Genomic DNA, 23,724 nt, shown 5'->3' on the forward strand with positions numbered 1-23,724 from the left:
AAACGAACTATCTATTCTGTTAACGCGACACGGCCGTGAGTTTCACCGGGTAGGAGGACTTCGAAACAATAGACCAAGCTTCGTTTGAATTATAATTACCAGTTGTAGGAAGCGCATGACGTGTCCGGATTGACGGGCCCTTTTTCTACGTGTCGTAAAAGTCACACTACACCGACTTCACGTGTACGGTTGATCGAGGGTGGCTAACTCGCGATAGGCAGCATGATATCCAGAGGACCGGGGATGTACTGAACGATATTGAATGGAGCTTCGAATGGGAACTGAGGACACATTGGGCCCAGAGGCCCGTTTCTCCCTACCTGATCCCACCACCACTGGACTCTTCAAGAAGCTCCTCTCTAATATCGGACACGGTGGGGCACCTTTCTCTGGCTGGTGGCTACGTACACTTCGCGGCTAGTGTGAAGCGACGTTAAAGCAGTAGCGTGCAGGACATACAGAGACGCCATGTCGTTCGAGACGAAAAAAGAAAAAATGTTCGTGCACGAAGAGAGACACGCGAGGGGGAAAAGGGAAACGGGGGCAGAGTCGTTGCGGACTTTCTTTAAATCCGACTCCCGATCGAAAGGAAAGGAAGATGATTATATTATCCGAGCCTCGCTTCTCCTCCTTGGTGACCTCCAAGGCCTATCGAAACCGAAACCTACCTACCTTCCCTCTAGGAGAAGGCCGTGTCCGCGTCTGGCATGGTGCACACCGAATTATTCGGTGAAAGACTATCGCTTCAAACATAGCAACGACGGGGAGTTCGCTCGCTCGCGCATGCACTTATCATTACTTTCGCTGAAGCCTCACAGCGGTTCCGAGCGAATGATTTCTTGCGAACGAATCGTTTCCTCCTGCGTCTGTATAATGACCTTTCTTCCACGCCGATAACGAAATCCTTCCAATCGCTTTGGTAGTCCATCGGTCAACACCTGTAACTTTGATTGGTATTATTTTGATACAGTGTTCGAGCGATTCTACTTTCTACGGAATGATAATTAACCACTTCCCTGTTGAGCTTTTTTTTTCTCTAGTCCGCGCAAAAAACCTCAACGTTCACTTATTTCACTTTTTAAATGTTCGATTTCATCGAGTTCACGTGACTGCAACGTGACTCTTGGAATAATAAATGTCACGTGACAGTAATTGATATCTGGGACATTATAAATAGAGTGCCACTGATAGTTGCAATTAAAAGAATATTAAACAATTTTATTTCTTGCGAAACCATTCTTCTTCAATACACAAAACTTCCATCGTCACGGAAATAATTCTTAGAATTAAAATTAGGGTGAAAGAAGTAATTACCCAGCTCAAAGATAAATTGCAAAGATGGCCTCACGTTTCGCCTCGTCTCTCTTCGAAGACAATTTAAAAAACATATTTTAAAATGTTTGTTCCACATATTACATTCCTCCTTTCATTCCAAAGCGCAACAGGTTTACGTCCTCGAAGAGTGCGATGACTTTTTCACCGTTCTTCGGCGTCGTCTTTTGGTATTCAATTAATGGTATTCAATATATGTTCAACAGTTCCCTTTTATTTTACTTTCCATAATTTTAGCTCTCAAGCATAACTTTACTCGTTTATCCACGGACTACATTGCTACAGTTTTCTCGGGCGCGATAGCTAAGTGATTACTCCTATCTCCTTGGATCTACGATTCTATCAGCGCCGAACATTAATAATTCATCACATTTAATAACCAATGAGCGTCTACTTAATCGCACTTTTTATCGTTCTCTGTAACTCTAGTCTCTCGACGAATGTTCGCGTCAGGTTTTTTTCTTCATCGTGACGAAACTGGCCAGATATTCTCCAGCAAGCTCGACCGACCTAAAGAGATCGCGTGCACTCGTTTTCCGTAAATTGCGTTCGGTCGCTGTGAAAGGCAGAATTCTAGAATACCAGTTAAATGAGGATGACCTGGTAAAACCCTTGATTGCAAAAGCTCTCGCGATCTGAAGTTCTCATGCTTGCGTAACGCGTATTCTGAATCGATCTATCACGCAGACGGATAGGTTTGATCCAAGAAATCCATATAGTCATCATTTCCAAGGATTCATTTGTGAACTTTACTTATTTGATGAAATCGCGACAAAGGTTTTCACCTCCCATTCGAAAGTTCGATACGCGGTTTGGAAATTAGAAGCGTGAAGTGCATTGACATTTATGAAATTCGATGGACCATAGTGACCAATGAAGATGAGTATTTGGCGTTTACTTGCGCACTGTCGGGGTTTAACGTCGCTCGTCCTACTTGGAAACTTTCACTTACGTTGGCGTAAGAGGACCAAATAACCGCCGAGGGATTCGAACACCACGGGCAAGGAATCTGTCCGGGTGGTCAGTGGGTCCGAATTATACGACGTCTGCGATGATAAAAACGAGAAGATTGGTTTCCCAGAAAAAAGACAATTCACCACTTCCGGGTTAAAAACTTTGCGATCGAATCTTCCATCGTTCCTGCAGGCTTTGTAATTTTTCGTTTAATAAAATTCCCCAACTGTTCGTAAACGCGGTGATTCAGAGTTAATGACTCCCTTAGCGAGCACCAAGGATGGGCGCGTGAAGAAGGTGTAAAAAGACAGTTTTATTACAGCGTTTAGCAATAATTGCAACAGCAGTTTGTGAAACAACACTTAAGAGCGTATTGCACGAATTTCAGTCGCCCAGTTCTCATGAAAGTCAGAGACGTGGAGCGGCAGATGATACGGTTCTCCTTCTACGGGCGTACAGTTTGTAGGTATATAGTTCTCCGAGAGCAGTGCGCTCATGAGCAATAACGTAACTGTTGAAGAGTGAAAGTGCCGTAAAGTGGGACGCGGCAAGAATAGCGCGCGATCTTTTTAATTAATAAATAAGCGCAGACGATTTTAATTCAACTAAATTTTTTCCGTCCAAACGGCAGGTTTCCATTTCGCACAACCTTGCCGCGATTAGAATTTCAGACGGTTTGCGATAAAATGTCTTTGGATGAAATCGATTGTTTCCTTTGTTCTTCAGCCTTTGTGAGATTTTATGACGGAAATTAAAATGTTACATGTCCAAAAAGCGACGTTCTGCATCTAGCTGTCGACAAGTTTAGTCTCAGCATTGACTTTCCTTTAAGGCAGACTTTATTATATTGACACGTACATAACCGCGTTACATAATTAGATAGCATACGCGTTGTTAAACAAAAAGTATCTTTAACCGGCTTTATGCTCGCTGCACTTTCTATTTCTGTCGTAGAGAGTAGATTTTGAAATCAACCATAGTCTTGAGGAACGATTGTATGAAAACGTTTGAGAAGTAATTTACACGTTTCATATACACTTGATTCGTATGAAATGCTTGGTGTAAGTGATAACTTATCAAATTGCGTGCAAACCAAACCAATGTGGATATTGAGTACCTCCGCAGCACTTTGTTTGTTTCTATTCGTCTCATAACAAAGCCATGTAAGTCTGCGTGCTTTACCAAGTTCAATAAAATATAACCCATAAAAGCATGCCGTATAAGAAAGGGAAAAAACATTGCGTTGATAAACAAATATTAATAATGAACAGGAAAAAGCTTTCTCCTATAGTCTTGACCAACTTTCGTAAGATCGAATAACACGTTAAATAAACACGTAACACACATCGACATCGCCGTATCCACTTCCATGTCTTTCAGAAAATGTCAAGTATACAGGGTGTCCCAAAAGTCGGGGAGGAGCCGGAAATGGGGAGTAGCTGAGACGATTCTGAAAAACAATTTCCTTTGCAAAAATATCGGATGGGGCTTCGTTAAGGAGATATTAAGCGAAAACCCCGACCAATCAGAGCGTGCGTAGATCGTTCGAGCGGCCGCGGTGGCGAACGCTACACGCTGGCGGCCGCGCTTGTACGCGAACAAGTGACTCGACGTGCATCGAAGGACATTGACGCTGCCGCCTGGCGCGTAGCCTTCGCTACCGCGGCCGCTCGAACGGTCTACGCGCGCTCTGATTGGTCGAGGTTTCCTCTTAATATCTCCTTAACGAAGCCCCATCCGACATTTTTGCAGAGGAAATTGTTGTTCAGAATCGTCAGCTACCCCCCATTTCCGGCTCCTCCCCGACTTTTGGGATACCCTGTATAATACGTTGTGTATTTATAGTAGGTACTTCTACATACATACATTTAATAGTACACACCATGTATAACGAGTACGGCGTAAGCTAAATCTAAATGCACTAGAGAAAGCATTTCGTGCATACAATAATTATATGCAAATCTAGCGTACGGGTAATAAACGCCATATACAACTTTATAACACAATTGAAACCACGTGGACGGATCAATCAAATTCTCGCGGCCATTTCGTAGCAATGATGGCCGCACCTGAAGACACTCGGTGCAGATGTAAAGTCTGTATAAAGATTCGTGTGACGATTGACCAAATATTAAGCATTTTAGATATATACGGTTGGCTGTTAGATTCTTACGTTGTGGTACGTAACACAAAATATATTTTGCAACTACGTTTTTGGTTTATTCGTTCCATCTGCAGATGGTGTGTAACTTAAATGTACCATTTGTGCTGTTATCTTTCTTTTGGTAGTGATATGGATAAATTAGAGAGCTTGTTCTGTTTGTCGTAGGACTTTTTCGAAGAAAAATTATGGGAGAAATTACCGGAAAGTTGGAAGTGCACATTGCAAGATACACCTCCACGAGAGTTTGGTAACTGGTTGGCAGGAGACATCTTGTGGTGAGTACGAGTACTATACTATTTAAATGTAGGTTTCGCGTACTGATGAATAATTTTTTTAATTATATGTTGCAGCACACGCGTGTGGCCTTTGTCGTTACTCGCACTTCGTCAAGTGACCAACGTTTTACAAATTAATAGAAACCATGGGGACCCAGCAAGCATTGTATCTTGCGATTCTAGCAAAAGTGCAGATATTGAGAAGGATGATACAAAGTTTGAAAGAGATAGAAAAGATACATTTGACGACTTGTATTCCCACGATGATAAATTCAATAATTTATTTTCTAAGCATATAAAAAAAAAAAAGCGATATGAGATACAAGAAATAGCTCAAGTAATGTATTTTTTGCTAATGCACATACTTATACTTTGTTACATCGTAATTATTTATAGGTATGCGCTGACTGTGCTTATGAAGCAAATTCTAAATGTATTGTTGATATTGGAGCTGGAATGGGTCATTTAGCTCGTATCCTAGCATTTAGATACGGATTATGTGTTACCTGTATCGAACAAGATTGTACACTGTTGCAACAAGCTAGGTAAAGTTGCTATGATATAGAATTAATATTAGAATTAATATATAGCTTTGTGTTTATTGCAGCAAGTGGGATCAGGAATTATTGATGTCTGTAAAAAAGTATATTCCTGACTTTTGCGAGAAGATTCCACAACATTTGTCAGCAAAATTGGAATCATCAAACTTGGATGAATCAGAGCTAATTAGTCATTTACAAGATTTGTTTCAGAACAGTTTTAATTTAAACAAGACAGAAACTAAATTTGGTCTTGTAGGACTTCATCCTTGCGGAGACTTAGCTCCATTACTGTTACAGCTTTATGCATCTAGGAGTGAAGCCAAATTTATTTGTATTGTTGGATGTTGTTATATGAAATTAACCTTGAAGTTTGTACAACTTTTATAAACCCCAACTATACTAACTTTATTGCTTTATATAACAGGAATGATTTCTAGATCAGAGATAAGCGGATTAAAGGGTTATCCACTTAGCAAGTACCTGTTATTATGTAAAAATCATATGTTAAGTTATACATCCTTAGAAGTGGCATGCCATGCCATTGAAAAATACTGTGACAAACTAAAGACTGGAAATTATGAAGATTTAATAGTTGAGTAATAGAAAATTGAATCGATGAATGCACTGTATGTAAATATGTTGTTAACTGATTTATTTTTAGGTGCATACTTATAGAGCAGCTCTAGAAACTATCTTAGTAAAGAAAAATAAAAAGCATAGTCAATTAAGAAATGTCAAAGTAGCAAAAGGAATGACATTTCAACAGTTGAGTGATTTACGTTGTACTATTATATATAAATGTTTGATTAATCAATATATGAATTACACCTCATTTTTTAGGTATTGCGTTACCGCAACATCGAATTTTGACACACATATTCAACCAGAAGATTCCGATATTCACAATTGTGAAATTAAAAGCTATTTGAATCGGTGGCAACAGGTTATAATATTCGGATCTTTGCGAATGATGTTGGCGCCATTAGTCGAAACAATCGTCTTGCTCGATAGATTTTTGTTTCTATCCGAGCAAAATTTATCACCAACTCTAAAACCGGTATTTGATAGCAGACTATCGCCTCGAAATTTAATGCTAATATCTAAGAAAAGTAATTAACCGGTTTACAATTCCAAACTACATTCCGATAAATTACAATCGTCTATGAACGTTAACCGAATAGTCACCACAAAGGACATTTCGACTATGGTAATTCCCGCGTCCACGAATTAAAGTTAATCCAAATTATAATGTGCCTCTATTTGGACAATACTACTTAATTACAATTATCATCAATTACAGTATCAACAATTCAACTGAATATCATTCAATATCAACTGCATTTTACTTCCCTTTCCCTTTCAAACGCACTTCAAAAAGTTCCAAAACCACAATTTTAAAAGAACGAATCGGTAGGTGAAGTCACGTGATTCGCGTTAGGACCGAAACAGCGATGCGCTGTGCCCTGTAGCGCGGATTCAATAGAAATTATACAAGTTACTATTCACGTGAATCTTTTTATTTGATAAAAAACGTGTAATAGTAATAAGTAATATGCCATTACATGCGTATAAACGCAATTGCATATTGAAAAAAAGGAATTTCTTATGCATCGAATTTAGACAGTCGCGACATCTATAAAATTTGAAATGACGTACTAATGGCGGTAAATACAAACGATATTTGTTCAAACAAATAAATTCCTGTTTATTAACGCATTTTGTAGACACAGTAGCAGATTTATTATAAACATGTTCCGATAGCTTATCCGATGATTATAATATCGACAAGAATTAAAAAGGATTAAGATTGCTAAATAAATATTTCACGATCTAGATATAGAACGTCGCTGAATTTGTATTTGAAGAGCCACGCATACGCGGAAGAGACGGGAAACGTAACAATACTGCGTACACTTCTGGACAGACGGCTGACCAATGAAATTCTGTCTCGGGTCACGTGGTACGATTAACAGAAGTTCGTCTCGCTGTAAGAAGCATAGTTCGCGTTCAGACGTATCGCACGAGAGAATGGGCAACAGGCCAATCGGAGCACAAATCGAATAGTTGCAGGCGCGTGCGCGCGATTCCGCCCTAAGGATTCGTCCCGTATTGGAGCCGCGGCGTCGACAGATAGCGCTGTAGTGGCCGGCTACTTCGCTAGAGGCAGAGACGTTCCTCTCCAGCAACACCGAGATCCAGTTTCCCTTAAGCCGCTCTCGCGCGTTTGTCTGTTGTCGTCGCGTTCGCGTCGTGTCCTACCGATTATTTTCTCCTTCCTCCCCCCCTCCCCCGCCACCCGCGCACGAGATCGTCGACACGGTAGAGCAGCCGCGCGGTATACCGAGTGTCCACGCATTAAAAAAAGTAATTTTTGCCCGGTGCCCGAGCCCCAGGATGGCGTTCAACGGAGACGGACCACACTCGAAAAGGCAGCGACTCGAGGAATCCGGCCACAGGGTGAGTAGTTCTGCACGTTGATTCCCGGTGTAGGACGTGTTTTTCGGTATCCGGCTGAAACGCTGGGCGTTCGGCCAGTTTCTGCTCCGTTCGGTGTGTTGTTTTTCTTTTTTCTTCTACTCGCTGGTTATGCGAACGGTACGTTGAACGCGTGCGTTTCGGCGTGTGTCGCGCGAGACAGATTTACAACCCGTGTGTGTGTGACGGAGGGGGGAAAGTCGCCATTTATCCGGTCGCTTTTACCCGTATCACCGCCACCGCGTCGAAACAATGGGCGATGCGCGCGCTCTCGAAGGAGATTGTCTCGTGTCGGCGGTGTCGTGTCGTGTCGCGTATAACAAGAAACGCTAGGCTTACGATACGTGGCTCGTGTTTCGGCAGACGGCAACCTGTTATACCCCGTAACGTGTGCCACCGTCGGTTTTCATCGACGATTCGGAGTCGACGACGCCGTCGCCACCGTCGTTTGTTGAGAAGGGTCCGTTCCCATCGTCGTTATTGGCGACGGCTGTGCGCGAGGATGCACGTTCAAAACAAACCTCTGTCGGTGAACCGGGGTCGATAATTTCCATCGCGTTATCAGCGCGAGACGAGGCGTTGTCGCGATCCTCGACGTCCTGCGATTATCTCGTTTCGGGGGGCAGTTTCGTCTGCCGTGGCCAGAGACAGGCGAAATTGTTGGCGAATAATTGATGACGTACACAAACAACGTGTATGCGATTTACTCGCGACGCACAGTGGGACGTTCGCGTGAAATAGTTGGCAAATGATAGTTTTTGTGATTTGATTTGGGATACCCGTTCATTTACGCGGTTTTTACATAGATTTGGACATTTGAGTGAATAACAGTAACTGTCATGTATTGGGTATAGGGTAAGGTTACGTGTGAAATGTTAGGTAATTGTTGATCGTGGGGTTTGACGTTTATTTGTCGACCCATAATGAGATTAATTATCTATTTTTGGGATAATCTATTAATTTACAGAGTTGTTGTATAGACTCGGACACTTTTAAGAAAATAATCTTACGTGTTAGGTAAATGATTGGGTATAGGATGAATTTGTATAAAATGTGAACACGTGTTTTGTAGAAAATTGTTGACGTCACCTTGATTCGTCATGAAAAGTCTGTAGATAGCTGAAAGTATAAAATGATTTTATTTTTTTAATTGCTTTTGGTAGTAGTTTGAAAAAATAGTAAACATTTAGCGGAAGTGGATATTAAGAACTAAAAAGAATATTAAAATCAATAACTGCAATTAATCAATGAATAATTTTGAAACATGTAACGAATTTTTTACTATACTAAAAATGTTACGACTCCAAGTGTGAAGTACATACTTGGCTCATTAGGAACCATTACTCAGTACTCGAACTCGAATCGAAAGCACTCCAAAATTTACGTAAATTACTACGACTCTAATCGTTTTTCAGAACCCTTCACTTTGCTTCTGGAACTATCAGCTTTAGATGTTTTGTAAATGAAACGAACTGAAATACAAATCGCACTTCTCAATTGCTCCAAAATTGTTGTATCAGGACACAAGTTTTAAAAATCGACTTTTGATCAATTGTTTAATGCAAATATCACACTGTGCCAATTTATTTACGATCTTGAATCAATTGAACATCTATCTTCTGATTTATTGATTGCCCAAAATGAGATATAGTATCTATGCTCCAAAGTTTTATTTATATACCATCGATAACAAGTAAAACGTTTACCTTTTGTGCGTTACTCGAGATTTGTATTTCGATAAAAATTTTGCCTGTCTCTGTCCCTGACCCACGAGTTACCGAGGGAAACAGACCAGATAATCGTAGCACCGTGTATATCATACGCGATATAGTTTTGAGACTCTTCGACCGCCGGCTCTGATGCTCTTATCGAACCGTTCATTTGGGGCATCGTTTTCGCGCTGAAATCGATCCCTACCCATTCCGTTAAAGTTGTATTAACCGAATGTATCCTGCGAGGGTTTCGAAGGTACGAACAAGTCATTTCACTTGTCGATGTTGTTGCAATGTTTAAATTTTTTTGGAGCAATTTTATTTTTCACACTTTTCAGAACACACGATAAACGCGTTTCTTCCAAGCTTCGTTTTAGAACCATATCTGTGAAATAGAATTTCACGATTTATGAGGGGAAAGCCACCTCGGAAGCTTGAAAATCATAGCTATATTCAACAATTTTGCTTTAAAGGAAATCGATCCAATGTGGCTACTTTATTTGAACAAATCTGAATGAAAATTATTTCCTTGGATTGCTATGGTTTTTAGTGAAATAATAAAAAAAGAAATGGTAGAAATCTACGAGAATGTGGACAAACTTTTCATTTAAGTAAAAATATGAATTTTCTAAAAACACCAACAGTCTACCTACAACAGAAAAGTATAACAAATAAAATTGTTCCTCGCATTCTGGCAATTACACCTCTATAACAAACATTTATTCAAGTTTTTTTTTTCTTTCTTTTTATTATAAAACCTACTTAAATGCTTGTTACGCGATGTGTATCATATTAAAAAAATTATTTCTTTGTAATTGTATCTCATTTCGATGCAATATATGTATGTTGTTTTGAATGGAGTATTTTTTTACGAGATATCTTTTAAGTAGCTGTATAACGTACGGTAGCGTGACAATCATGATTAGTTACTAATCGATGCGCATATACTATCAATCTTATGAGTCACATAACAATTCTAACTCGTGGAGGAATCAGAACGCGGTAAATAAATTGTCAATAAGTAGCATTGAAACACACCAACGCAATCACATATCGACAATACACGTGCGATATTACAATCTACTACAATCTATCATATTTACAATCTATACGCAGTTCTTTCTAATATGACCAGAGGGAAAAGAAACTTTCGCAACACAACTTTTCTATTATTAGTACCATTATCACTATTCTTGGCATTGCTCGAGAATTCGATACCATAAATTAAGCATCATTGGCAACGTTTCGTTATCTCGATTAGCCATTTGTTTCTATTGATTATTTGCCCATTCGTTATCGTCGCGTGTACGGTGACACTATCATACGGAACGATCCGCGAAATTATTGCACGGTAAAAGTTAAACACGGCAAAGCCGAGGAAGGTCATTGTCACGTCAACTACTTCCCGACCTTCGTTCCACGGTTTGCTAACACTGCATGCTGCTGAGAAACACATGCCACGGATGATGTAATAGTAGGCGCTGTGTGTTACATATGCATGTATGCCAATCATGGTTTTGCGGGATGCTCGTTCTGTGTACTTCAATCCGGACATCGAACTGCTTTTTTTCTTCCGTTTTCATTTATGAATGTCAAGCCCGCAACGGTATATTACTGTCCATTCAGGAGATTTTTTGTACCTTTGCCTGGTAAACACGGTTTATGTCGGTTCGCTTACGATTGCGTCGTGAAATGTTATATCAGGTTATTGCAGTATCGGTATACAAGAACAGGGGATTGTACTTGTATGCATACTGTGCTATCCTAGTAACATATTATTATTGCAGAATTCATTTTATAATAATATAATAAATAACTACATTATATTATACTGCTGTATCCTGCTACAATGTGACAAATTACAATACTGTTGTATCACATTACTGTAGCAGCCAACAATATACGTATATGTATATAATTCAACAGTCTCCGTAAATGCACAAGTTTCTTTACGATAGATAGCCAGTAACATGATCCGGGATCGGATATCTCGATGAGACAATGCTAATGCAACAATCAAACTTTTTTTTATTATTACCGTTTTTGCCGTAAAACTGTTACCATCGTATTCCTGACATTTTTCTGATTAAAATGAGACCAAACACGACGTAATTCGCAACGTATTTACTACATATTGTCTCACCGAAATAATCCCGGTGTTGGTCGCCATTTTCGCATGTCGGTCCGTCCTCTTCTTCATTCGCGGTCCTTTTCTACGCTCGAAGTTTGTTGGCAAAACATTAGAAGATACAGTGGCGACTGAAGGAGGTATGCAAAATCGGAGACCCAAAACATTGCACTCGAGGTGTTTATGTGTTTACACTTGACACGTGTCGAGCGTCGAACGTAGGAAAGGACAGATAGTGGAAAGAGAAAGAGATCCGAGAAAAAAAAAAACACTCGACAGAAGCGTATCAATCGGTGAGGATCATATTACACCGGTGGTCGGGGCTACTCGGGCGAAACTACGGGCAAAAGAAATAGGAATGGCCTGGAAGCAGGGGGTGGGTATCTGAGAGACATACAGACTGTCCCAGCCTAAGCGATACGGAGCTCTAACTCCAAAACTATCGGCCGAATGCAAAATTTCAAATATGGAAATTGCATGATAAAATGGGGCTCATGTTTCAGCGAGAAGGAATTTTTGTTAACTTTGTTATTTAACGTGATATGATGGTCAAGTCTCGTTCTTCAAATGGAACTATATATTTTTTTTATACCATGCGATAGTACTTTTCGAGACGAATTCATTAAGCTTTAACGTATTTATCCGATTTTTATTAGTTTTCAAGCTATAACGCTTCAAAGTTTGCTAATTTTCAAAGGGAAAACTCGGTTCGGCCCCGGGCGGTCCCATTGATGCAGCAAGCACCATGCGGTTCTTGAAATCGATACGGTGGGTCTCGTTTGTGATTCTTTAACAAAAATTCCTTCGCGCTGAAACATGAGCCCCATTTTACCATGCAATTTTCATATTTGAAATTTTGCATTCGGCTGATAGCTTTGGAGTTAGTGCTCTGTATCACTTTGGCTGGGACACCCTGTGTAATTATAGCAATATGTTATTTGAGAGGTATACTAGTTGTAGCACTACGGTAGGCCGCTATTAGAGAAGTACACTAGGTATAACATTACCGACTACTAAATATATGCTATTAGTACTCCTGTAATGTTATACCTAGTGTACCTCTCCAGCAAATAACTATACTTTAATTACAATTCAATAGTTCGTCGGCGTAAAATTGACCTTTCAAAGATATATCACAATACACTAAATTGAATAGGTATTAGGGACCACTACTCCATTTTTATTTCAAATCTCTGAATCATCGTATGAAAATCATACCTCGCGACTCTTATCACTCACCATTTAAATCTGCTCCATTTATAAGAAATCGATTCCTATAAGGTCAGCAGGGCGCAGTAACTTGTACTTACTGCATGACATCCGAAATAATAGTAACTATAGTCGACTCTATAGGTCAGCATTAAAATATGCATCTGAACGTGTCCAAGCTGGAGTGTACGCTACGTTTTGTGGCGGAAAGAACGCATAAAAGTCGCATCGGATGGTTAACGAGAAATGGTTTCCATATACGCTACGAGCAGTAAAGATTTCTTGTTCGGTCGTGTCGCGCTTTAATTTCCTCTCCGTAGAGATCGACGAAAAAACGGTAGCCTGTTGACTCGTCATTAATGTTAATTGAGTTACGACTATCAGGAATACATCCACGCAGCTCGAATGGCAATGCGTCCACCTTTGCAGCAAAGGCTTTACTGCCGGGCGTCCTTTGCACTGTATTGCATAATGCATACGGATGCCGGTGGATTTCTTGGTTGCAGTTGCATAGACGCTTGCATGACTCCACCATTTATTCAATTTCGAAAAAAATATAGTATCGTCGGTGAAGACCTTTCAGTCGCAAGACCTTCGGGTCACCGATTTCGTTGAAACTTTATATACTGGTTGATTTTGCCGACCTGTGTACGAAAATATAGTATTGTAGGGGGACAGAGACTCGATACTCTTTTTAGACACTTATGGTCAAAGTTTCGTTATTATCGTTAGTCGAAACTCCACGGTGCAGTTTAAGGATTGCTATCTCGATCTGCCGCGAGATACATCATTTATCTCGTTATTCGTCCTCGTTGGACGTGTAATGGGATTCGTCATTAATCTCATCACTCGTCGTAATCCGTAACATATCTTTCCATTAATCTCGGTCATTCATATGTTTCTTCTGTTATGGTGCTGTGGGTGTATCAATCATAGTGATAACAGCGGTACTGTTGGTCGATAACAACACCAATCTGTGAAATGTCGCTTGAAAATGGAATTGGAATCGAAGCACGCGAGTTGAAATACTAAATTAAAAACGCAGGTAGTTGGTACAGGGATTATTATTCAGAAAAATATTCGTTTTGTTTTCTTTATGTAATTATTTACTTCTCAACTTTTATTTGGAAAGGTTTTTCGTATATTTAATAAAACTGATTGTACCGTTTACCTGGCTTCTTAATAAAGTGTTATTTCGCGTCGATCAGGTATAATTCCGTGAGTTTTTATGGGGAATGAAATGTATTTAACGGTATTAATTCTTTATGCCAATGTGAACCGAAAAGTTCTGCTCCACTTTGTAATCCAAGGCTTCGTAATCGAGATTGGAACAGTGAAAGTTATTACCTGTGTGAATGCATGATCACCTGTTTCTCAGATGCGTGCGCGATCAGCTGACTGGGACAAAAATGGAGCGCGCGAAATGGGTCGAACCAGTCAACTTTTGATTGCTCATATCTAAGTAACGAAGCTTCATATTGCAAAATGGTAAAGGATTTTTCGATGTATTTTGAATTGATCTTTGAAAAGGTCTCATACTCTTGGAGAGAAAGTCAGGAAAACTAAGTACTCTACTCTTGCAACTGCTACAATTAACACTATCGGAGTGAAGGATTGAAAGGATTAAAGGGATTCAGAGATAATCACTACCAAATTTGATTATTGTTGTTTAACGGCTTCGCGTTTCTTTGATCGGGTTAAACTCAGCCCGAAATTAATTTTCTACCGCTTTGATCAAGCTATAATCTGCAACTTCTGCCTAGAATCTCGACTAATTTATCCCACGCTAAGGTGTCCAGTGTACCACGTCAGTTTTGTATCAAAATTCCGTCGTTGATCACGGTCCACGCTCAGGAGCGATCAGACTCGTCTGTTCGCACGGTTTAGAGACCAGAACGAGGATGAAGGTCTCTTGCTTCCAACGGTCACGCGTACCAAGCTCGTTCGAACTTTGCCAACTCAAAGTCAAGCCGTCTCTCAAACTCGGCGACACTGTCCGTTTGGATCTCTACCGGTGTGTCATACCGACCGAAATATCTTTACCTCGGTATCCTTGCGACGTAACGCGCGCACGTGCCTCCTAACTGGAATGCTTCTCAAAGTAACTCTGTCACCTGTGCTGGTGTGCACTTGTTCTAAAAAGATCGATACGCTGTCCGACGGGCGGATACTTGAAAATCGCACGAGAGCATGAAATTCATGAACGTCTACTCGAGCGACACTCTCGCTCGGTTTATGGGCTGCTGCCGACTGTAACGGCCGAGTATCGCTTGAGTGTTTAACCAGAGGCGGTTGAAACGATGGCTCCTTCATGGTGAATCATAAATTCCCGATGGTTCATTTTCACCGGAATTTTGTAACTGAACAATCTCTTGAACATGTGCGTTGCACGTATCATTCGATCGGAATCTTTAGTATAAATAATTTAGTTTAGTTTAGTATAGATAATCGTCGTAAATAGTCGTAATCGAGTAAATAATTTAGTATAGATATAGATATTGATTGGCCTGTTTTTAGTATAGGTTTCGAGTTTTTTTTAGGGATTCCTATTTAATACTTTGAAGAGTTTCAGATTAAGGATTATAGAGTTTCAGGTTTATTAATATTTGATAAAAGAATTATGAAACTTTTTAGTTTCTTATGAAAAAAGGTTCGTTTGTACGTTAGTTTAGTGAAATTTTAGATTCCGAGGTAAATGAATAGTATCTAGTTTGAGGCTGCAGCATTTTTATCCTTTAATTAGTTCATTAATATTCTATGAAGGAAGTGACAAGATTAATTAATTCGAGCGGAAGTGGAGAATGCGCGTGGATGTGGGATGTATAATAGAAAAAGAGAGATGAAATTGGAGAGGAATATTCGTAACAATTTTTCCCAGCATTATGTTGGAGAATGCTTTCGAATTGGGTTATTGCATTTGTTATAAGCCCGTAGCCACATGGCATGCCTTCGAATGGAAAAACCGCACTTGGTGCATTCATATATAAATTGCTTTCGATCCTATATAATGGAATAGCACCTGCACCGACGGATAAGAGCATTGAATACACGATAAATTGTCATCGATCATAATATCATTGTTTCGTCAATCATGATTATTGCTCCGACTGGAAAATAAACCGTCCTCCGGAACGTGATGACGGGCACTGAAAGGCCATTGTTCGCGTTCCATTACAGTTTTCATCATTACATCTTCGTACGCGATGATTACGCATCGCGAGAAAGGAATTTAATATCGTACTTTTCTATCGAGCGATCGAAATTCCACTCGATAAATCGTATTTTCTGGTAGCCGGAGCATCGGGGACCATTGAGCCATAATTTACCTGGCTCAACGTTTCGGACTCGTGCGTAAGCCCTCATGGTGAAATATGCTTTGTTGGAAAATATGACAAGTATCGAAAATAATGGGGTCGACAATTAAATACAAAGAAATTGAAATTTATCAAGTTAGCAATTTAATTAGCAATATTGTAGATCTGGAAACAATGGATGGAATTTAGATTAAGTAATCGGGTTTATTGGAAACAATTATTTCACTGTTAGGATTTTTATAGGATAGGACTATTAGGATATCGCGTAAGTCAATGCTTTTCAACTTCTACATTAAGAGTTAGGGAAGAGCCTATAGGGTAGCCTATTAATAGCCTTTTTCCAATCGTTACTGGTTGGTAAAGTGTTAATATTATAAGGGAGTTGTATAGTAATTTGTATTATATAAAAATTAGAAATAAATTTTCATCTTCAAGACCTGACTAAAGTTCAAGGCTTAGTGGAAACCTTTTGCGATTGTTTTCTTGAAAGTACTTCCTTCGTGTTAGAAATAGCTGCATAACCCGCAATTCCTGGTCCAAGATTGTCGAAGCAAATAGCAAAAAAGTATTTTTTTGCAATACGTCCAAGCAATGGAAAATGTTTTGCAAATTTTCTCATTAATCTACGAAAAAATTGTTTTCGCAGCACACCGAAGATCTTGTCACGGCACACGCCAGTATCCAACGTCATACTTGTTGCGGGGGAGGAGGTGTGGAGCACTGACATAAACTAATGATTAATAGCATTATTATCATGGAAACGCAATTCATGAGCGTAAAGACGGATTTCTCTCGCATCGCACATATTACTCATCTTCAGGATCATTTTTCATACCTCTTTGCAGAACATGTGTCGAAACACTCTGTAATAATGACCGCGTAACACCAAAAGTGACTTACAATCGTTCTTTTTATTGTAAATAATATCCATCTTAACTATATTTATTCCATAAAATATTATTCGTTTATTCAAAGCGAAAATTGAAACGTTTTTAGTCTAACCGAGACTTATACTTCAATGGTTCCCTTAATTTATCTTATTCCACGATACAAATTTTATTTTTTGAATTTGAAAAAAAAAATATACTTGGCGAATTGAGTAATCTCCTCCCTTTCGAAGTCTGTTAAAAAGACCTATTCTTAGCTGAAGCTTTGGATTGGAAAGTGTGTTAATTATTCCTACCAAAAAACCGTTTTAATTTACGAGTCACATTTCCATTCGATAGGGCTCCTTCTGAATGGAAAGCGTTCTATTAAATAAGATTTTAATTATTCAGAACGCGGTTTCCTTCGCGGAGAAAAAAACGTTCCACGAAAATTCGCATCTCATAGTACCCGTTTCGCAACCACGAAATTTATGGAGCACCGCGAACGTCGAAGCGAGAAGAGTTTTCCCGTTCGTTCAAATATATTTTACTGATTACAAATCGATCGCGACCGATTGTCGAGGTCGATAGAGAAAATCACATTTTCGTCGAAACGTTATTTTCGGAAAGGAAGCGCGTACTTTTCCCCGCATCCTCTCTGTTCGCTCCGTTATTTCCGCAGTTGCGTCTCGAAATAACCGTACCGAAATAAAGGCTTGTTCTCGTTAGCGTGGAATTTCTTTGAAGGGTGAAGCTGTCAAACAACGATATTGTTGAACATGCATCTAGGCATGCCATAAAGTATCGTAGAGGAGCTTTTGACAGGGCACGTTAGGTGACTCTTAATTGTGTGTCAATCCGTCAGCAGGCAAATCTGGAACAGAAAATAAAAAAGAAAGAACCGTGGTACGCGGATGCAGGCTTCGTTTTACGAGCGGTAACGTAACGAAGAACGGGTTTAAGAACGTGCGCTAGGTTTTCATGAATGAAAGGTGATGTTCTTTTTCCTGCCGTTAGGTCGAAATGAAGATGGTTTGTCTTGGCGTAATAAATTTAGTAGTGAGAGTTTTCGTTGTTTGAAACGAAATGTAAATTGCAAATTTAGAAAGAGCAGTCTGTATAGATATTGGTTGAGAAACATAGTTTCTATGAGTAATCGTTTCAGTTAATTATATTTTGAAAATATATTATAAAATACTATATCTGTGCTCCTACACTTATCACAGTTTAGTTTCATGCGTACCAAAAAAGACCTCTTATTTTTTCATTTTGTAAATAATGAAATTGTAACTGGTTTGTATATTATTCACAGTGTGTAATCATTCTAATTTCATTGTTTATAGTTTATCCAGTTGCAGACATATTACTGTTCACTTTCCGATTGGTTCAATATACTGTTGCTCAGAAGTCCACATAAAACCCTTAATACTAAACCTATCACGACCTTATATGCTACGTATGATTTATCTACAATCGTTTCACGCATTATTCAATTTATTTTCACGTGAAATATTTTTGCATTTAATTGAAATATGTGTTTTTAAAACTAGTTAGACTCACGATAGAAATATGTAGTTACAAATGAACGTCGGTAGGTTTAGTGTTAATCAAAACGTTTGATTACTCCCAGAAATTCATAGTAACTTCTCGCCTTCATTAAATGCTTTAGAATTCCATCATTTCTATCTCCTAGCCCACATTTTCTTCCGCCCCCTTTAATCCAGTACCTATTAGAAGAAAAAAAAAACATACATGTCGAATTGAGTAACCTCCTCCTTTTCGAAGTCGGTTAAAAACCTATCTCAATTCCACCAGAGTTAATTTTTCGTCCACACCAGCTACATATTTCGTACTCGATACAGTCAACAGTTGTAAGTCGTGGATCCTGTCTTAAAGCCTACCATAAACACTGCTCCGTGCGCACATCAGCGCCGTGCTCCTCCATTCGGCAGAATTTATTTCGTGTAACGGGAAAAGACTACTTTGACCATATATTTCGCAGTCCGGATCTAGGAACCGTCGGCGTCGATTCGTCGAAAAAGTATCCCTCTCTTGTTGCACTTGGTTTCTCGTGTGCCTTACGAAAAGCACGGTATGGCGATATTTCTCTCTCTCTCTCTCTCTCTCTCCCTCTTTTCGTTCCGTATCGAAGGAAACGTATCGGATAGATTTGTCACGGATACGGATGAAATTGCGAACAGAACGACGCACGGGGCATCATTCATTCGTGATTTCCGTGGAGTAGCAGCAAATACGTTGAGTAGGATGTTCGAGTTAAAGTAAGGCAGTCCCTGGGAAATTTATTGGACTGTCCGCGGTACTGAGACGCGTGATTATTTGCTCCGGGGGGAGAATTTGTCGGTCCCGTCGCGACAGAGAGGAAGAATATCAATCGCCGGAGGAGAAGTTCCCTTCACGGATGAAAACTTGCCTTCCCATTCGGAATCCTCAAGTTTTCGTCCGTCCCTCATCGGCGCGGATTCCCCGAAACGTGGTCTAACTTTGAACGATCGATTTATGGATAGCCTGAGCACCTAGCGTAATTAATTGCTGAGAAATGTAGCGTATATGAAATAATTTGAAGGGTGGCTCGACGGTCGGTGTAATAGAGCAGGTTCTGCCTAAGACACGCGAGGTGTTCTCTAACCCATTCACTGCTAACTACGAGATGCCTCGTAGTTCAAATTGATTGGGATTATTCAAAGGATAAGTTTATAGTCTTTTGAGTTACGAATTATTGCAAAAGAAGATCGTAAATTTTCTCTCGCATTTAAAGACTGTCCTGCTCCACCTTTAAATCGTTCAAGAATCAACTCTCCTATATAATTTCATTCAATCTCCAGCACACCATTAGCCTAAATTCATATATGATCAAAATCTCAGGTGACCCGTTCCAGGTCACTGCATCGCGAACGAGGACTATCTAGTTTCATCGTCGGTCATAATCGTATATACTCGACGAATCTCATAATTACAGATTTCGACCACGGTTCGAGGATTTCGTCCGCCTTCGCGGAAACTCGAGCCGTTGGCAATAATTTCTCGGTAAGAACTGTTTGTCGTGGGCGGGAGTACGGAATCGTTCATTATTATGATTAATTGAATCGAAAGAGTTCGAGGGATTGTAATTAGAACCGTTCTGGGCAGCGCGGGATGTTCGATCCGCCGTCGAGCTGGCTGCCCCGGCATTGATTCGACCATCGAGAGGCCATCGATTTGGTATAATTAATAGACAACCGCTAAGCACTGGGCGGCACGGAGAATTCTAATTACGCGAAGGGAAACGTGCCACGACGCTCGCAATCAGCGTTTGCCTGTTGGCCTCGAGGATTCGAAACACCCTGGATCGCCACAAGGAGAAACCGCGGAAGGTTTTTTTTTATTCATCACTCTGATATCTGCGTTACTGTTTGGTTCGCGATAAAATGGTTCCGGTTTTAAAAAACATATACATACATACGTTATTGATTCGTCGCGGAGTCGATAGCCACGTGTCGGGACACAAAAGATTTCAGTTTTTAATCGCGCAAAAAGCACGGTTCTTCGTGCGAAGAACAGCCGCGCAACACTGGCCAGAAATGATCGTCCTGCATTTTAGGGAATTCGAGAATTCGTTGCCGAGTGTTCCGATTACTTTTATTCCTGGACGTCTGTTTTCGATATGTTTCTCGCTGTCGACCTGGTTGTTTGCAGTTGTCGATCTGTTAAGCCTTTCATGAATGTGCATCGGTAAAAATTAATAAATAACAGGCTTTTACCAACGACCACCCGCGAAGAACCCCCAGTTACATAGATCAAGTACAGATCACTTGAAGGGAAATAGCACAAACAAAACTCACACGAACATCTACTTAAGAGCATCACAGTGCTCAATTGTCTTTCATGTAATCAGAATTTAATCCACTATGGGCTGAATTTTGTTTCTGCAAACTTTCAATCCAAACAGAGAAAAGGACCAGAGGAAATGAGAGATCTTGTTAAAAGTGTTAGATAAATAATATGAAATCTAGTATCGACGTTCGAAGCCAAACAAATATAGTATGCGTGGCTGAACTTGAATCACAATGTTCAAGGATATCAAATTCCTCCGTTCATGGAGTAATCGGATTTGATCATTTCTCTTTCGCGACGATTTTTCGTTGATTTCATTCCACTTCCTCGGTTAGACATACAATATGTACGGTTATTTTGCGCGATATTGCGTCCCATTTGGAAATAATGCATTTACGCGACGCATCTCCCACGAGCTGAAAAAATATTTGCGCTCTCCAGAGCGCAAACTATCTGTTCGGAGGATACTCTTATCTGTTGTGCAATAATTTCGTCGCGTAACGCTGGCGTTGATGCAACCGTCGAATTCGCTTATCTTCGAAATTAGAGATGTTATCGTTGCTACGCAGTCGTCGCGGTACAGATTAACGCATCGACTCCCAAAATCGGTTATGTACAAAACACCCCGAGGTTTATCTACCACGAAACGGGTGGAAGTAAATGTTTCAATCATTGGAAGCAAAATGACTGCAGTGTATTGCTTTAGATTTGTTTTAGTGATAAGTTCTGCGCTGGGTGTAGAGTTGTTTGTGTTAAACAGATTTAATTTATTTGGTCTTCGAAGTTTTATGTGTTTAAATGAAATAGAAATGTATTTATTGGTTATCGGAGCAACAAATTCATTTCTATTAATTTATGTAGGTAAATCCTTGATGAGAAAATAAATTAAATTTTTCTGGTAATTAGTTTTAATTTTTTCATTCATCTTGGGTAAAATAGTTATACTTTGAGTACGTTTTTAATTGTTTTGTTTTCGAGAAGTGTGTATGCAGGACGATATTTAAAACGCGAACGTGACTCCGTGTAGAAATTCAGCACACAGAGACGATAAAGATAGTTTATATAAATACGTTCCGTTTAAAAATGTTTCGGAGTTCATTAAATATTTTTAATGCGTACTGTTCTCGACGAGGACATGAATTGAAGTAATTAACCAGTAAATTGTGAAAATAATAAATACAATCCATACGATGCGAAACTTCTATAATTAGACTCTTATAATTAAACTCGTAGATTGAATAGGAAAACGGTAGCATCCCATAGATTCGATTGACGACATAATACATAACGAAAATAAGATTTTATTCGCAAAAATAAATCAGGAACATGAAACAACATTTTCTGGTATGCAGTATTGTTTTCGAGAAAGTTCATCCCAAAGATCAATGGCCTACACGCGTTGTTCACCAATAAGCCTAAACGCTGGATCCTTCAAGCCTGTATAGCACGATCAAATCTTTGACTTACGCCTTAATATTTTACTGACATATTAGTAAATCCCAATGTCTCGAAATATACAAACGAAAATCAATATTTCGATCTTGGAGAATGGGAATAATTTCTTCAATTCCAAATAGTTTCTAGTTGAGTTTTTTCCAAAACGGAGCACCGCACCGAAAATCTTCATTGGACGTTTTCGATTCGTTTTTGACCGCAGAATTGCATCCTCGATGTCTGTTTAGCTCATTGCGAGAAAAACGAAATTAGAACGAATCTCGTCGGTGAAGAGGTGATCGTCGAACGACGGTTTTTCCCCTTTTTTTCCATTTTCCGCTCTTCCTATTTCCCATTCTCAGCAGTTTTGCTCATTTGTAATGAGGTTCGTTGTCAGCGACATGAAGGAGATTCTTCACTGAAAATGACCTGGTCGCCGAGAATCGGAAATAATGAAGAGACCATCATTTTCCGCATAATGCGAGTGCGCTGATTTCGAGGGAAACTCTGCTCGTTATTCGACTATGCAAATGCGATACAAAACGCGGACTGCACTAGTTAGTGACGCACGATCGCTCGTGATGTATAATTGGAAACTGTAAACGGGAAAAACGCGCCGGAACGTGTAAATGTACAGAATGGAAATTAAATACCGTTGCGTCACCTACTGAAAGTTTCACATTTGAATTAAACTACCGTAATTTATACCTTAACGAATTCAGCTCGAGTATGCTCCAATTGCTTCTGTAGATATTTCCCGGCGAATAACGGATTTGTTGACGTTCTACTCAAAAAACAATCTGCTATTGAATATAGTCCTTTTTTTTTAGAATAATGTACAGATTGATCATTGTAGGTGACGCGATGTTTTAATTATTTCGTATAAATTATTCATTAATAAATTAATGGTCCAATCTTCTCGTCTTTGCTTCCAAATTAAAAACTAAAGATCTGTTTGTATGATCGTATTATTGAATTACATAGATACAAGGAATTTTGTTCCCAAATAAAATCGTAACTTTGTTGGATCAATTTTCTGTTACCTTTGTTTCTTCACATAAAATCTTATACTATCGTGTGATCCAAGTTCAAAATTTTATTTTTAGTTCACGGCACCTTTTATCATTCAGCAAACAATGATCGTTGAACCCAGTATAAAAGATACGAAATCTAAAACAAACTCGTGAAGCCTCGACAATGTTAACAGAATGCCCAGCAACACATTTTATCGCAGTTCAATATACGATCTTTATTTTCAACAGATAAAGGTATTAAGAGAGCATTCCATACCAAAACCCAGAGAAATCCTAGGAACAATCCAGTAAAACTCGAGGGTAAGCATCGAGATAAGGTCAATATAGGATTAGGATGGCATTAGGATTACACTCGGAGCGTAGTTACAGTTGTCGATTTAATACTCAGAGTTCTTTCGAACTCGCAACTGGCTGAATTGTACAAAATTGATACAGAAAAAATGAACAAATTTCG

General features: G+C 39.5%; 2 protein-coding genes across 4 annotated transcripts in view; both read left to right on the plus strand.

The window, feature by feature from the left end:
- The first annotated feature begins 4,330 nt into the window (after positions 1-4,330).
- LOC128891355 (methyltransferase-like protein 25B) lies at positions 4,331-6,570 on the plus strand. Of its 2 annotated transcripts, none has more exons than XM_054150794.1 (8): positions 4,331-4,465; positions 4,616-4,725; positions 4,801-5,062; positions 5,122-5,270; positions 5,333-5,635; positions 5,705-5,858; positions 5,929-6,032; positions 6,108-6,570. In XM_054150794.1, exons 1-8 carry the CDS (start codon positions 4,343-4,345, stop codon positions 6,382-6,384), a joined length of 1,482 nt encoding a protein of 493 aa, XP_054006769.1. In that variant the 5' UTR covers positions 4,331-4,342; the 3' UTR covers positions 6,385-6,570. The 2 variants fall into 2 exon arrangements, with proteins under 2 accessions (XP_054006769.1, XP_054006770.1); XM_054150795.1 differs by having other exon boundaries at positions 4,403-4,527.
- Positions 6,571-7,129: 559 nt separating this feature from the next.
- LOC128891357 (heterogeneous nuclear ribonucleoprotein L) overlaps positions 7,130-23,724 on the plus strand; it is a 207,434-nt gene continuing 190,839 nt past the window's right edge. The window contains exon 1 of one of the 2 annotated variants that reach the window (XM_054150797.1): positions 7,130-7,724. In XM_054150797.1, the coding sequence (XP_054006772.1) occupies positions 7,662-7,724 (63 nt within the window). In that variant the 5' untranslated portion in view covers positions 7,130-7,661. The remainder of the gene's footprint in view (positions 7,725-23,724) is intronic. The other variant, XM_054150796.1, reaches the window with a different exon arrangement.

This window comes from Hylaeus anthracinus, unplaced genomic scaffold (genome assembly GCF_026225885.1).
Source record: "Hylaeus anthracinus isolate JK02 unplaced genomic scaffold, UHH_iyHylAnth1.0_haploid 12001, whole genome shotgun sequence".
NCBI lineage: Eukaryota > Metazoa > Arthropoda > Insecta > Hymenoptera > Colletidae > Hylaeus > Hylaeus anthracinus.